This window comes from Tiliqua scincoides, chromosome 1 (assembly GCF_035046505.1).
Source record: "Tiliqua scincoides isolate rTilSci1 chromosome 1, rTilSci1.hap2, whole genome shotgun sequence".
NCBI lineage: Eukaryota > Metazoa > Chordata > Lepidosauria > Squamata > Scincidae > Tiliqua > Tiliqua scincoides.
Window position 1 is genome coordinate 275,781,902 of NC_089821.1, and position 16,232 is coordinate 275,798,133.

Here is a 16,232-nt window from a genome sequence, read left to right on the forward strand (position 1 = left end):
AGTTAATAGGTGTCTAATTGGAGAGGCCAATTGCAAAGAAAAGCATAGAATCCCTTTCCATTGTAACACCTGCCCCTCTGCTATTCATTTTAAGACTTGAGAATTCTTTATTAACAGCCATGCGGTTAAAGTCAAAAGGCTCCGTCATTGCTTGTATGCAATGGCAGCAATTCACTTGAATAATTTCAATCTAGTTGAATAATTTCAACTAGTTCTAGTTGCATTTCTAGGTCCTATATTCTATGACAATAGTAAACATAGCATTCATAATCTCTTAGTTTCCTGAGAAGTCCAGTTTTCATTGAATTAATATAAAATGAAGTTCTAGACCTTAGTAAGTCCAGAGATTTCAAAGTCCATACTGTTATTCTGAGAAGCTGAAAGGACTGACATTTCTGCAGGACTTGCTGCTCAAATTACAGTAAAATAGGAACAGTCCAGCACCCAATTGTTCAGCATCAAAATTATCCAGGAGTGCTCCCAGTTCTGTCTGGGAGCAGACTCCCAATCTCACCAGCTCCTATGCAGGCACAGTTCTGCCTGGCTTGGCAATTGCATCACAAACAGGTTACGGGGGGTGCTTGCAGACAACTCAAGTGACTTAGCAGTAATATAGAGACTGTGGCAGTAATGTTAAGTAGCAACCCTGTCACTACAGCAATAAGGACACTACAGATCATCCAGGAATCATTAAGGGTGGGACAGCATCTCTAGTAGTCCAGAATATCTGATAATAATTTGGCACCATAAAACAGCTGTACTATTGGAGTTTTACTGTATCTCACCCATAACTAACCTGTCCAAACTGTATTATTAAAAGGTATGTTTACAGACAATCAAAGAGGTTACATTTCACAAATGAAAGATGAGAGCTGGTCTAGATGTTACTTCAGCCACAACAATGAGCAATCCTGTAGAGATTTTCTCCATCTCCTGCCTGTATCATGAAGCAGAATCCACTGCCAGAACCAGGGCCAAAGTCCCCAATGGTGACTGTCATTAATGTGGATTCGAGACACTTCATAATACTGTAAAGAGCCACACACAGAGATAACAATAGATAAATAATATAACCTAAAAGAAGGAAAATCATGATAGGGTTCTCATCCCTGTGATCACAGTAACACATTGGATGCCATCATCTTTCTGACCACTTTCCCACTTGAAAAAGTGAGAAAGCGATCATCAAGATGATGACATAAAAGTAGGGTAACATTCTTCATCTACAGATTACCACATTCAAAAAATGTACATGACTATGCAAGAATGTTACATAATAAACAATAAGCCCACTATGGTCCTGCTTCCAACACAGAATATCCCGGACACCAAAATGTACTTCAGATTAAGGTCAGTTAACATAGCATGAGCATTTACTGCCATATTTAACATGATTCAGAAATCAAAGTTGATTTTTGCTTTGGTTCCGCAAAAGCAGAACACAATAATACACTGTCAATTAGAGTAACATGTACCTCTATCGTTGGGTGTGTATTATGCTTGTAAGCAGTATACAGAGGAAACTGGATCTGGAAGATTTTTGCGACACAAAGCAAAAGTTTCTCCTTTTCCTCAGTGCTCCATGTGCTAAAAGCATCGGTGCTCTTCGTGGCTTCCTCTTCTTTCAGGATACAAGTTCTTCCGGAGTCTAACTTTTTCTCTATGGATTTGTGTCGTTCCCCATTTTCCTCTTCTCCACAAGGTTCTCTTTCTACATTCAGTGGCTCATCAGATGGGTTGTTCTCATTCTGCCATGCTGAGTCTATCTTAACAGTGCAATGTTTAAACAGATGGTCCCGAAGAGCTTGAACTTGGGCAATCACTAGATTTATAAGAGCGCACACAACTTGGTTGAAGATCTCCAAATGTTTGTACTCCTTGAAGCAGCACAGACATTGCCTGTTTAGTTTTTTAAAATGTAAAAAGGTAAGTTGAAAGTTCCTTTAGAAACTTTCTAAAGAAACAGTATCTTAGAAACAGACAAATACTAATTAAGGTAGTAATCTGATTTTAATGATTCTTCAAAGTTCAGTTTTGCACAAGAATTTACTTTCTCGTCTCTTTCTCATATTTCTTTCTCAAATATTTAATCTAGAATTTATTATGATCACATATGCAAATATGTATCTCCATACACACAATGTGATTTGGACACTGTCTCAGCCTCCACTGAGCTGACCCCTCCTGAATCCTTACACAGTTCGATTGGGGGGTGTGGTGTCGCTCTTTCACCATGTGCTAGAATTTAGAGAAAGTACCACAAGTTTTTCATGCAGTTTACAGTTTTCCCTAAAGCTGGCACAAAGTGAAAACCACTTCGCATATGGTGTAGAAAAAGACTAGAAGCAGAAACACCCATATACATACTGCTCTAGACATTCTCCAAAGCAGATCTTGCCAGAGTAACACATGTTCTTAGTTACATCCAGATTAGGCTGCTGCAACAAGCTCTACCTTTCAAAAGTGTCTGAACATTTCAGCTGGTGAAAAATGAAGCAACTATACTGTTGGCAAGAACCTAGTTATTTGATCACAGAACTATTACTACACCAATTTGGTTCTGGGTGCTCAGTTCTGACCCTTAGTATTCTAAATCAGCACTCCTCAACCAGTGGTACTCATACTTGAGATACTCAAGGTGGTGTCTGGTGGTACTTATGGGACTACTGGACCGTGCTGCCTGGCAGCAAGAGCAGAAAAGCAACACAGCAAGCAGTGGTAGGAGGCTCAGTTCTGCAGGCAGAGATTCAATGTACACTTTTCATGTGCTCAGAAATGCCCTCCCATCCATCCTAAAGCTCTCATCAGTGTTTGTCGCATCGTGTCTGGCCTCTCAATCTAGAAATACCTGATGGTGATATCATCATCAATTACTTCCAGTAGTACTTCCAATAGTTGAACTGTGTAAAGTGGTAGAGTGGGAGACCAACATTGAGAAACATTGCTCTAAATGATTTGGAATGTTACTTTACCTTAGGAGGAAAAGCTACAGCATTTGGGGTTGTTCAGTCAAAAAAAGGCTAAATGGCAGACATGACTGAGACGTATACAACTATGTATGGAATGGATAGAGGGATGTTCCCTCTCACCCAACACCAAAATCAGGGGACATCCACTACAACTGAGTGGCAGAAGAGTTAGAACAGACAAAAGAAAATACTTCTTTATCCAGTGTGTAATCAATCTGTGGAACTCCATACCACAGGATGTGGTGATGGCACCTGGCCTAGATGCCTTTAAAGGGAGATTGGAAAGACTTATGGAGGAAAAGTCAATCACAGGTTACAAGCAATGATGGGTATACACAACATCCTGATTTTAGAAGTATGCTATCTCTGGATGCCAGATGCAAAGGAGTGACACCAAGATGCAGATCTCTTGTTGTCTTGTGTGCTCCCTGAGGCATTTGGTGGACCACAGTGAGATATGGGAAGTTGGACTAGATGGGCTTTTGGCATGATCCAGCAAGGATGTTCTTATACTATCTAAAGCCGTGTTTCTCAATGTTTGTCTCCCACTGTACTACTTCGCATGGTCCACATATTGTAAGTACACTGGACATAACTGGCAGTGATGTTATCACCAATTAGTTCCATATTGGGAGGCCAGATACAAACGACAAACACCAATAAGAGGCTCAGGGCAGACAGGAGGGCTTTTCTGAGCATTCAAAAAGTGCATACTAGAGCTCTGCCTCTTGAACTGAGCCTCCTACTGCCATTTGTTGTTTTGCATTGCTGGTCTCACTGCCAGGAAGCAAGGGTCTGGGAGTCCTGCAAGCCAGACACCACCTAAAGTACCACCAGTGGTTTGAGTACACTGGTTGAGAAATACTGACCTAAAGGACTGCTTCTCCCATTTGATCCTAAACACACACTACAATTATTGGAGAAAGTCGTGCTGTGGCCACTGCCATCTGAAGTTCAGAGGTATACAGCCTCCTCACTGGAAGCAGCTAGGCTACTGAACTCCTCTCCCCCCCCCCCCAGACCCAGCTAACTTCTTTCCTTTGCAGGTTTCAGCACAAGGTAAAAACAATAGTGTTTCAACACACATTCCTTCAGGGCATTCTGATTTGATTTAGCTTTGGTTTATTATTGAGCAATGCAGTTTATCATTTGGTTTGTATTGTTTTATTGATATTTTATGATGGTTATTAGGTGTTCGAGGGAGCCTGTTGAGATGCAAACATGGGATATAAATATTTTAATAAATACCATGCAGTGAGATACCCACTCTTCCCTGAGGCGTGTGTCAGAAGTCTCAGAAGGTTATGAGGGTTTGTCTCTTGTATCTGACTCAGACTAAACCCATGCCCCCTTCAAGTTCTCTATTAAACGTAGAGAACTTAGAAGATCATGTTGGGTATTCAGGAAACAAGTAGTCAGAAGAAAGAAATACAGTGTCTTTTCTAGTGGCTGCTGCTCATGTTCTTTTGCATCTTTTTCGATTGTAAACCTTTTTGGGACAAGGAGCCATTTAATAATTTGACTGCCTGTAAACTGCTTTGTGAACTTTTGCTAAAAATCAGAATATTCTTAATAGTAAATAATAGATACAGATTTTGTATTTAAAATACACTGAGCTGCAAAAAATTTAAATCGATTCATAGTGAAGTGGAAGCTCTACTTAGTGACCACATGAATACTACTACTATTGGTAATCAATTCCAAGAAATATCAGAATTTTTCAAAGGTGCTCATACATGAGAGCATTGCTCTGGTTACTCAAGTAAAAGGACCTCATCCAGCTTTGCAGAATGTAAATGAAAATTTGCTGGCAAAATAAACTATGTGCTTGGTACACATAGAGAATTCCATATTCCAAGAGATTTAAAAGAAGCATCTGCTGTTTCTTTAGAAGTGGAGCTTTCCACAAACTCTTGGATCACTGTGTAGTCAGAATGCATGTGTTTTCCCATAAATCATAACCCTTTCCAGAAGGGTTTTAAGTAAAAAGTGTTGCTATTTGCACCTTGGGCAAATATATAGACTGGTCTTTTCCACCATAATGCTTGCTTTTCTTTCATAGTAGCACACTATGTGCACAGCCACTGCAAACAAGATTTCAATACATATTCAAAATTGCAACTTTTCAAGTGATGTTAATTTCCCCCCCCCCTTTACAACACTCATTAAAGCTCTCTTTTCAAATGGACTGGATCTAAGGGCTCAATCCTATCCAACTTTCCAGCACAGATGCAATCATGCCATTGGGGTGTGTGCTGCATCCTGTGATGGTGGGGGCAGTCATGGAGGTCTCCTCAAGGTAAGGGAATGTTTGCTCCCTTACTCCAGGACTGCACTGGTGCTGGAAATTTTAGATAGGACTGGTCCCTTAGTTTCAGAATTACCGTTAAAAATTAAACAGAGATGCATCACTTCTATGTTTCATATGCTTTGCTATAGCACTATGGTATGAGATGCTCCCCTTCACTGATTTTGGTGAAACTTTAGACTACTCTCCCACACTGTCTTAAAAACTACACTCAGTCGGCTAGAAAAGAAATAATGGACTGTGAACATTTAAAGTTGAATTTACCTTTGTGTCCAAGAACTGATATAAGCAAAAATCTTGAGTGCATGTTCCTTTCTGAGCTGCAATCCATCACCACCTTCAATGTCAGATACTAAAGAAAAAGATTAAATAATCTATGTAAGAGAGAATATTCAAAATTTCTTTTAACCTCTTTACTAAAAGAAAAACAAAGTAATTACCATCCATATTTAATGTCCATAAGAATTTCTTTAGCAAAAAATTAGGTTTAGCATGTTTTTAAGTCAAATTTCTTTGGACTTCCAAAAAGAAATGATCTTTAATTTTAATAAATTAAAAAATAAAAGTATTTAGAGCCCTCAAATATACTGATGCATTTAAAAGGCATTTTGAGCAGGGGCAGTTGCTAGGTACTCCCAGTGCCCTAGTGGCACTGAAAGAGAAGCCACCCAAAACATCTACTTTTTATTTAAAGACTGATCTAGTTTCCTTTCCAAAATGCCAAAGAAGGTGAAGGAGTGTGCTTTGCATGCTTCTCCTTCACCATCCTCAGAACACAGAGGGAGGTGTCCAGTCATAGCAGCAGCTGCCTTTCCTGCCCTCCAGTGATTGGCAAGAGCTTCTGAGGAAGTTCAACTGCAGGTGGCAAAAATAGGAAAAGCACCACCACCATGAATTGCTTGTTTGAGCAACTCATACTGCTGACCAACAATCCAAAACCTTCAGGGATCAGCTCCTGGTCCTTGGCCAGTGTCTGATCAAACTGACCAGGCAGTACCTATGGATCCTAATCATAAGAACTCTTGAGGTAGCAGGAACACTTGGGTTAAGTCACAACAGTCTTCATTTTGATCCTGAAGTACAAAGGTGCCTACCCAAAAGAGTATATGCCAGGGGTGTCAAACATAAGGCTGGATGCGGCCCACGGAAGCTTTTTATTTGGCCCTCAGGCTCTCAGCTGCTGAGCAGTGCTGAAGTATTACTGCTGTAAGGTCAGCCCACATGAAAATTGGGTTCTTCCATATATTGAAATATGATCAAGATTTGCATATTTTCTCTTCTGTCATTTGCAGCTAATGAGTTCCTAAGTGATAAAAAGTGCTTATTTTTAGTTATGACCTGTTTAATGACATCACTTCCTGCCCAATGACATCACTTCCAGCCCTCAGCAAGCATCATGAACACTGTTCGGCCCTCGGTATGAAACAAGTTTGACACCGCTGGTATATGCATTCAGCTACTTCTGAATAGCAGGAGCATGTTTAACGTAATGACTTCCTTACCACCAGCAGTTCCCAACCTTATTGTGGTCATGGCACCCTTATTTTGCGACAGCTTCTTCTTACTGGTCCCAACACACCGCCATCTTGAATAATGCAAGATCTCATGCATTTCAAGATGGTGGCACCCAGGACAGACAGCAAAAAGAGGCTGCCAGCAACATCACACAGCACCCTCAGGCGCCATGGTGCACAGTTTGGGAACCACTGTCTTACCACAGTCGTCACAAAACTGACAAGAAAACTAGAGAAACTGAATTTACTTTAGAAAAGTGCTGAAAAACGTTGCACCATGAGAAAAAAGGGCAATACAACTGAAAAAATAAAATACAAGTCATCCCTCGTAATCTGTTCCAGAACCCCAGTGGAAAAATAGATTTAAAGACCCACTTCCAAGTTTCTTGCCCCTCCATTGCTCCTAGTGGAATAAGATCATGCCTCAACATCTACAGGGGTTTGATTCTGGGACTCCCTGACAATACCATAAAATGTGTTAAAGAAAAGCAGTTTTAAAAAATTAAAAAGAGCATCCCTTTACAATTGTTATTTAAAAACTGCTTTTCTTACTGTTGTAGAGAGCCAGCAATTAGAAACGCAATGGACCTCCTGCTTTTGCCTGGCTCAACTGAAGAATGGAATCATTGCTTGCATGACTGTCTCTCTACAACAGTAAGAAAAGCAATTTTTTAAAACTAAAGGGATGCCTTTTTGTTCAGGGATCAGCACATTCCTTTTCATTTGCAGAGGCCATTCGTGTTGAGTCAAATCTGTGTATAAAAAATCCATGTATAACAAGGTTGGACCTGTATTACTAATTATTACATATACAATAGAGCACCAAGATCACAAAACAACAAGATCTTATGTTTAAGAATATAAGAGCCCCGTTGGATGAGGCCAAAGGCCCATCTAATCCAGCCACCTATGTCTCACAGTGGCCCACCACGTGCTTCAGGGAGCAAACAAGACACAACCTACATCCTGGTGACCTCCCCTGCACCCGGCATTCTGAGGTTTATTTACTATACAGGTGTGTGCCCCTTAGCAATGTACCGGCTAACACTGGGATTGCATAAGCAATAACCACGTGTGGTCATATGGTTGTCGGGGGCACACACCCCCACCCTCCGAATGCGAGAGGTTCTTCTGTAAAACCGGACGTTGCACTAGAGACACAATTTCCCTCAGTCTGAGCCTTGCAGAGGCAGTGCTTGGACATGCAATGCCTCTCAGAGGCTCAGACAACCCTCTGGAGGTGAGGGGAGCGGAGCATCCCCTTCACTGCAGAGGGTTCAGATTGTGTCAAGCGCCACTTTATGACAGGAATCGTAGTCCTATTGTTTGTCTTTTCATGAAAGCTCAGTAAGGTCAAGTTTAGACAAGTCTCTTTTAGGCCAGCTGTGTTAGTTCCACAACCAGGGACACCAAGAACTTAAGAACAGCCCCTCTGGATCAGGCCATAGGCCCATCTAGTCCAGCTTCCTGTATCTCATAGCGGCCCATTCTCAGAGCCCTGACATATACCATTTTATGGTAAGAAGAAGCCTTCAAAAAGGCCTTGCCATTACATCTCAAGGAGTGATAGGCTATATCAGTGTTTCACAAACTGTGGGTGGGGACCCACTAGGTGGGTCATAGCCAATTTCAGGTGGGTTGTGCAGTACCTAGCTCAGCTGCCACTGAAAATACAGAGCTGAAAATAAAGGGTACAGAGCTGCTGGGCAGCGTGGGCTCCTGGTGAGAAAGGAAGGGCGCTTTGCACTGAATAGGTGGGAAGATGGGATGCTGGAAAGGGGGGGGCTGCATGGTTGGAGAGGGATCTAAGTCTGCGTTCTGCATTGACTTCCAAGTTGGAATGTTTTAATTCAGAGCAAAACAAAATAACTGAATGAGCACACTGTGTAATGGGATCTCTGGCAGATGGCAGCTTAGGTTTGATACCTAAACTGATGTCACTTTTGGCCATGACATCACTTCCAGCTTAATGACATCACACCCAGTGGGTCCCAACAGATTGTAATTTCAAGGAGTGGGTCCCAGTGCTAAAACATTTGAGAACCATTGTGCTATATGAAGGAGAAGGTGCACCTAAAACAGAGTCCAGAATATTTATGGGTTTGTAAGTGTCTACAAATGTGCCTGTAAGATCTGAAATACAGATATAATATGCACCTAAGTAGACAACTATCATCACAATAAAAGCAGCAGCATTTGGCAACACACCGCAGCAATCAGTTCATGGATAATGACAACAGCTCTCATCCCCAAGAATGGACACAATCAGCTCATCAAACGTAAGCACTCCTGTTTGCCGCCACTACCTGGTTTTCCAGGAGCAAAGCTAGGTCAAGAAGTACTCCTAAGCTGACACACTGAAGTTTCCAGGAAAGTGACCATACACAGCACAGGCACAGCACGGACATAACATTCAGGACTCCAAAAAAGTCACTATTGTATCCTAAGCCTCTCTACCACGAACAAAAGGTATTTCCATTTGTGCAGGAGGTGAACAGTGAGTGATCATCACTCATCTCCCCATAAAGCCAAATCTCTCCGTGTCCTACAGAATGCTGCTCTGAGGGGTGCCCCCCCCAATGCTCCAGAAAGGCTTGTGGGGGGGGGGGGTGGCAGAGAAGGCTACCAAGCAGAGGAAGTTCCCTTTCCCATTAGACCCTTTGGATAAAACGCTCTATACTGTGCAGATTAAGCCTTAACTTTAGAATATGAGATGAGAACAATGGTAAACTTTGATTCAGGATGGAGACAATTGCTACAAGAATACAAGTAAATGAGCAAATGAAAGAGAGCTGGATGCCACCAGTATACTGATGACACCTTGCTCCACATGCAAACCCAGAAAGCAACATCACAGAGAGACAATGAATATGAGCAAAATTATATATTCTTCTTCCATCTCTGCCTGCATTTCCTTCTCCTCCTCTGTTGTCTCCCTTCTGTATTATTAAGACTTTAGGATAGGGATGCATCTTTTCACTCTTATATAGTACGTGTCATGTATACTATACAGACCAGAGGTGTCAAACTTGTTTCATACAGCAGGCCAAACAGTATTCATGCCTGCTGAAGGTGATGTCATGACTTAGATCATGACCAAAAATAAGCACTTTTTTCCTCAGCAACTTATTAGCTGCAAATGACAAGAGAGAATACACAAATCTTGATCATATTTCAGATATGGAAGAGCCCAATTCTCATGTGGCCTACCCTTTCAGCAGTGACACCTCAACACAGTTGAACAGGTGTTGGCTGTGCTGGGAGACCCCAAGCGTGAGAATAAAGGGCTTCCATAGGCCAGATGCAACCTATGAACCTTATGTTTGACACCCCTGATACAGACAGAATTTTTCTGGTAATTTCCATTTCTGCTGAGTCAAGCAATGGCTTTTTCAGAAAGAGCTGTACTGTCTCTTTTGAGGCAGGTGGCGCCCTTCCCCTCACGCAAGGAAGAATTTACAATTCTATCAGGCAAATTCTTCCTTGGTAGTCTTGAGCATGTCAGATACAGGAAGTCCCTCTATCCGCCGATCGCGTATCCACGGTTTCACATATCTGTGGATACGGACAGCCCCCCTCCACACCTGCCTGCCTACCCACCCTCCAGAGGCGAGGGATGTTGTGCTCCCCTTGCCTCGGCGGGGGGGGCTTTTGAGCGCTACAGACACTGCAGACATTCATCCACGGCTTTGGCGGGCCTCAGAAGGACGTGTTCAGCCAAAAAATGCCACTTCCAGTTTTTGGTTGAAAACTGTAAGTGACATTTTTATGCTCACAAAAGGCATTATGAGGGATGGGGAAGTGATTTTTTTGGCAGAAAATGGCCATTCTGAGGCCCATCAGGGCCACAGACAGATGGGGCTCAAAATCCCCTCTGGAGGCAAGTCACACTTTCCTCATCCTGGAGGGCCCAGACTACAGGAATGGGCATTTGCCTGTATCCACAGTTTTGGCTATCCATGGGGGGTTCTGGAACTGAACCCCCATGAATAAGGGGGTACTACTGTATATCCAAGTAGTGTCCCTCTAGGGGCGAAAATTACATGTAGAAGATGCCTACACCATCTTCTGCAATACTCGCCCATCTAAAACGGCGTATGCGTTAACCCTGTACCGTTCGGTGTAGAAATGCATCAAACTCCTGAAGGCAACATCCAGGAAAGGGCAAGCTCTACAGCTACTGAAGCTGCCACCCCTCCGAGAGGGCCATAATCCTTGGTGAAGCCACCTTACTGTGGGTCTTGTAGGCTGCCACTATGGCCTTCCTACTCCACTAATATACTGTAGAGGGAAAAACCTGGACCCCAACCTGGACTGTTTAAATGATACTAATATTCCCTTGGATGTTCTAGAAGTCTTGGTCCAAGAGAGGTAGAAACCAAATGCCCAGCAAACATCCATGATATGCCAATCCCACTCCCTGGGATGTACCAGATTGGGACAGTAGGAGGGCTCAGAAGGGCAACATGTAAGGGCCTGCAATACTGGGTTAAGGCCCCATGGACACAGTGAATCAGAAGGGGTTTAGGAAAGCCACCCCCATGCAGGGACTTACGGCCTCAATCTGGAGGAGGTGATTAATAGCTCTGAGGATGAGGTGATACTTAGCCTCATGTCTCACCCTTTGCAAGTCCACAAACCTTTCCCTTGGGAACAATAATAGCTCCTGAATGAACCCCTTCTCATGGTCTCCACTGGTCTGATATCAATATCGCCACTCAACTGTGAAGGCCTGCAGCCATCAACCTACTAGCATAGGTGGGGCAACTTGGAGCTCCATGCTGATTGGTATTTGGCCCCTCATGTAGTAGATTAGGGGGTACTGGGCACTGACCCTATAGGAAGATTTGGGGAACTGCCACCTAGGCTTGAATCCTCCTTGTCCAGTTGTGTCTTTGGAGAGCCAAAAGAGGTGGCATGACTTTGAATGCAGGTCTTCCTTTCTCCTGGTTGGAAGTTCCATCATCTTATCACCAATGGCACATTAACCAATGGATTCTTTAGCTTTGCCATGATCTCTGGTGGCCTCTGGACGGCCCTGCCCTAGAGAGGGAGGTTCACTCCCTGTCCCCAAGCCTCACAGTCACCCACAAAGTGAACCACGAGATACTGTTTTTCCTGGGGGTTCTGCGACTATCTGGGGAAAGGAACAAAATGTTTTGGGGGGGCGGGCCTTCAATCCAGGGGACAGTACTCACCACCTCTCCTCTGGATCACTGCCTCATTCTGGTCCTAGTATCAGAAGGGCAGATCTGGTGTGTAGCAGCCAGTAGCTTTAAAAGGGTAATGGCATCCATTTGGTGGGAAGTGGCCTCAACGCAGGACATGGCACTGTGTGCTCTTTCCTGGCTTCCTGCACACTCTCTCTTAGTTCTGTCACCACCACTGCATGTGCACAGAAGGCTGTTTCCAGCCAGAATGTGAAGAGAGAAGCAAGCCAGTGGCAAGTCTGCAGGCTGCTCCCATGGCTCAATGTCCTTCTCCATTGCAAGCAGGAGGGCAGGGGTCCTGCTGAGAAGGCCAAGATTTAGTTCATTGTTGCTGGCCTTCCTGCTCCCTGGAGAGGGCCTGGGGCTGGTTCCACAGTGCTCTTACAAAGCCTCCTTATGTCACCAAGTTGCCAAGGAGGAAGGAAGAGGAGGCAGACCCATCTGGAAGATTGCTCAGACCACTTTGCTGGAGCCAAATAGAAATCCTGCTGCTTGTAGTGAGACAAAGTCAGTCTAGGGAACTTAGGGAACCCTTTTCTCTTTGGAAGGAAGATCATCTGAAAGGGTCTGCTCAGGAGGAGCTTCCCAGATGCTTAAGACTGAGCCACCCTAAAGCCATTGAGAATACAATGAATACACTGAACCACTGAGAATACACTGAATATATGAGCATACACAAATGAATGGGAGAATGGGAGCAAAGTAGGCCATCACTTGTGATTCATGGAAAAATCAAAGTACATATGATTTTCTTTAATCTAGTTGTGTTATTTTTCCGTTCTTTTTAACTTCTACCCTCTTGACTACAGTTGTAGATACTGGGCTACACAGACCGATAATGGCCTCTGATGTTAAGCCTTTCAAAACAAGGAACGAAAACATCTAAATAAGTGACCTAATTTCAAGAAGCTTTAAGCATCAACGATCTCCCTTTTCCTTTTAGTGTTAAGACATTAGGTGTAAGATTCATGCACAGCTCTCTCATAAGCATCACATTTCCATTCTGAAAAACAGCTACTGCCTTTTCTTTCAGGACAAACCTATGGCAAGCAGGGTCAGTTATGAGAACAGGCAGAGGCCACAATGGCATTTGACTAGACAGTAAGAAAATGCCCCAAAGCCTCTTCTATGCTGGCTTAGTAGCTTGCCTAGCTATGAAATTCTGTCTTGTCATGCAGTGAGTTGCAATAGTACAATCTGACCTCATCCATCTGTGGGGGTTCCGTTCCCAGAACCCCCACGAATGCAGAAAACCACAGATAATTAGATCCACAGATGGGCCCAAACACGACCTCTGGATGCAACCAGAGAATACCTCCTGTCACATTCAGGAGCATGAAACCCGCGGTGAGTTAAATTCGCAAGTCCCAAATCCGCAGATAAGGAGGACAGACCTGTTTAGGGACTGCTTTGGTCTTGAGTAGACTAGAAGGTAGAACAAGAAGCAAATAGCCAACAGGTTGCATACAGATGGCACAGACATTCGTCTTACCACCAGAGCCAAGTCCAGTGGTGAGTAAGTCAGCAGGCACTCCCCCCTCAATCCCACAGTAAGGAAAACACCCACCAAAGAGATGGCAACCCCAGAAAATCTATTCTGGATAGACTAGAGCAATGACATTATATTCATTAACCTTTTTAGCCTGATATTTCAGTTACCAGCACATTTGTGATGTCACACTTCTTCCTGTGATTATCAATACATATATGCCTGAAATGGCTACAATAGATTTTGTATTTCCTGTTTCCTGTATCAGGAAGTTTCCTGTATCAGGAAGTTGAACAGGGAGCAGTGGTGAGGCAGACGGAATGCAGGGGAACGGCAGGAGAGGGGTTTGTGGCTATCAGGAAGTTGAACAGGGAGCAGTGGTGAGGCAGACGGGATGCAGGGGGAGGGGCACGAGAGGGGTTTGTGTGTATCAGGAAGTTGAACAGGGAGCAGTGGTGAGGCAGACGGGATGCAGGGGGAGGGGCAGGAGAGGGGTTTGTGTGTATCAGGAAGTTGAAAAGGGAGCAGTGGTGAGGCAGACGGGATGCAGGGGGAGGGGCACGAGAGGGGTTTCCATCTAAGAGAAGGAAAACTCTGATTCCAAACCTCCACTGCCTTGTGGCTACATCCAGTTGTGGAAAAGGCTTCAGGAGTCAACCTCGAGGCAAAATCAGGAGCCGGAGTCCCTCAGGCGGTTCGTGGCTGCACACAGTCATGTTCTGGCAACTCCTGCGACGCCGCTGGAACCAACCGTATTGGTTTCTGCCTTTCCATTGGATCATTCCAGCGACGTGGAGAGGGGGGATTTGCTGCATGGGTAACAGCCTATCCTCCATACCTTCTTTACCCAGGCTTCGCGCACTGGAGAGGACACTCCAACTTCGCCATACGGGTAAGTGTGGATAGGATTGCAGCCCAGGATTGTTAATATTTTTTCTGTGTGATGATATCACTCCTGGTTGTGACCACTTCTGGTGGGTCCTGACAGATTCTAAAAAGTGGGTCCCTGTGCTAAAGGAGTGAGAACCACTGTCTTAAGGTAGTAAACTAGCATAGGAAGAATTAACACCAGCAACTGATTAAAAGTGTGTCACTTTTCTGATCTTTTACACCAGCTCTGCAGCAAAGTAAATAGTAAACATTCATAACAAAATATTACTAACCTACAATACACTAGAGTTAGTCATACCAAACTACCTGGTTCCAGGACTGAATCAGCAATTGATTCACAGAAGTCCAGACAATATTAGGATACTAGACTAGCTAGGGGAGGTGGGAGAACAGCCTACAAAATGCTTCTCAAACTTTTTAGCTTCGGGACCCACCTTAAAAAAAAGGTTTCATTTTACCAGCCACTTCAGCCTCTGTGGTTATAATGGTGATTGGGCAGCAGTTCTCCCCCTAAGTAGCAGGTTGTTTAACCTTAGATACACAGAGCCCAATCTACCTTGACATTTTCACAAACCACCAAAAATTAGGTCATGAGCCACTGATGGTCAGGAACCGACAGTTTGAGAACCACTGAAAAGTATACAGCTGCTCCACAGATTTACAAATCTTTTGTCGTCAGGTAATAAGATCCACATATATTAGACCCGTACAGTTCAAACTACCGCAATTCAGACTTCAACTCTATCAGGCATAAAGCAAGAACTAAAACTGCATACAAAGCAGATAATTCAAGCAGGTGAGCTCAGTGGCAGACAACTTCTCAAGTTACACGTACAACACATGCATACTCAGCACATTAAGGAATTAAACTTAGATTCTAAAACACATTTATTCAACTTACAGATGGGAAAAACTGACGCTGAGATTAGTCTCAAAGACATCAAGTACTCCAAAGGAGGTAAATCAAACACATGCTGAATATACAGCTATCGAAAATGAGCCAACCATCAAGGTCATCTTGCCCATATACATTTTAAGGTTAAGGAATTATACATATATGAAACATTTACCCATTTCACAGAAGAATAAAGAGGTAGACCAATTGTCTAAGTCAGGGGTGCTCAATAGGTGGATCGCGATCTGCCGGTAGATCGCGAGGCAAAATGAGTAGATCGCGGAGTGCCGACCACTCCTTCAGGTGCCTCTGGGAGGAAACGCTGGGAGTAAGGCCCATTGTACTGAATGGGGCTTACTCCCAGGTAAGTGTGGCTAGGATTGCAGCCTCACAGCCTAATCCTAGGCATGTCTACTCAGGAGTAAGTCCTGTTATACTCAGTGGGGCTCAAGGTACACCAACATACATTGTACACATAAATGTTATATGTTATGATGGCGCGAACATTGTAAAAAAAACTCTGGTAGATCTCCGGGCCTTGCTGGGTTTCAAAGTAGCTCTCGAGCCAAAAAAGTGTGAGCACCCCTGGTCTAAGTGAATTCAGTGAATCCCAGGCATCAACCAGAGAGACAGACAAGAGAAATATGTAGGAAGCACAAGACAAACACATTCTCTCACACAAAATCACAGAGTTTGATCCTGAAAGGATATCTGTCTGACTCCCTGCTTGAAGCAGGAAAATACTTTCTAGAGCAAGGGTGACAAGCATAAGGCCTGCAGTCGGATGTGCCGCCCCCCCCCCCCCATTTATCCAGCCCTCATTATGAGCTCTCCTACAGCCACTTCTGCCAAGGCTCTAGGATGAAGGGAGAGAAGAAAGCCTCAGAAGGCAAAGAACACTATGGGGAAAGGGGAAGACCAAAAGGGATAAGAGAGGGAGACACTGCCCAGATGCT

General features: G+C 43.8%; 1 protein-coding gene across 1 annotated transcript in view; it reads right to left on the reverse strand.

Moving 5' to 3' along the window:
• Positions 1-16,232, reverse strand: part of USP34 (ubiquitin specific peptidase 34) — a 159,522-nt gene that overhangs the window by 132,047 nt on the left and 11,243 nt on the right. Inside the window, exons 2-3 of the mRNA XM_066626313.1 lie at positions 5,542-5,629; positions 1,476-1,899 (exon numbers count right to left, since the gene is read on the reverse strand). Of these exons, the coding sequence (XP_066482410.1) occupies positions 1,476-1,899; positions 5,542-5,629 (512 nt within the window). The remainder of the gene's footprint in view (positions 1-1,475; positions 1,900-5,541; positions 5,630-16,232) is intronic.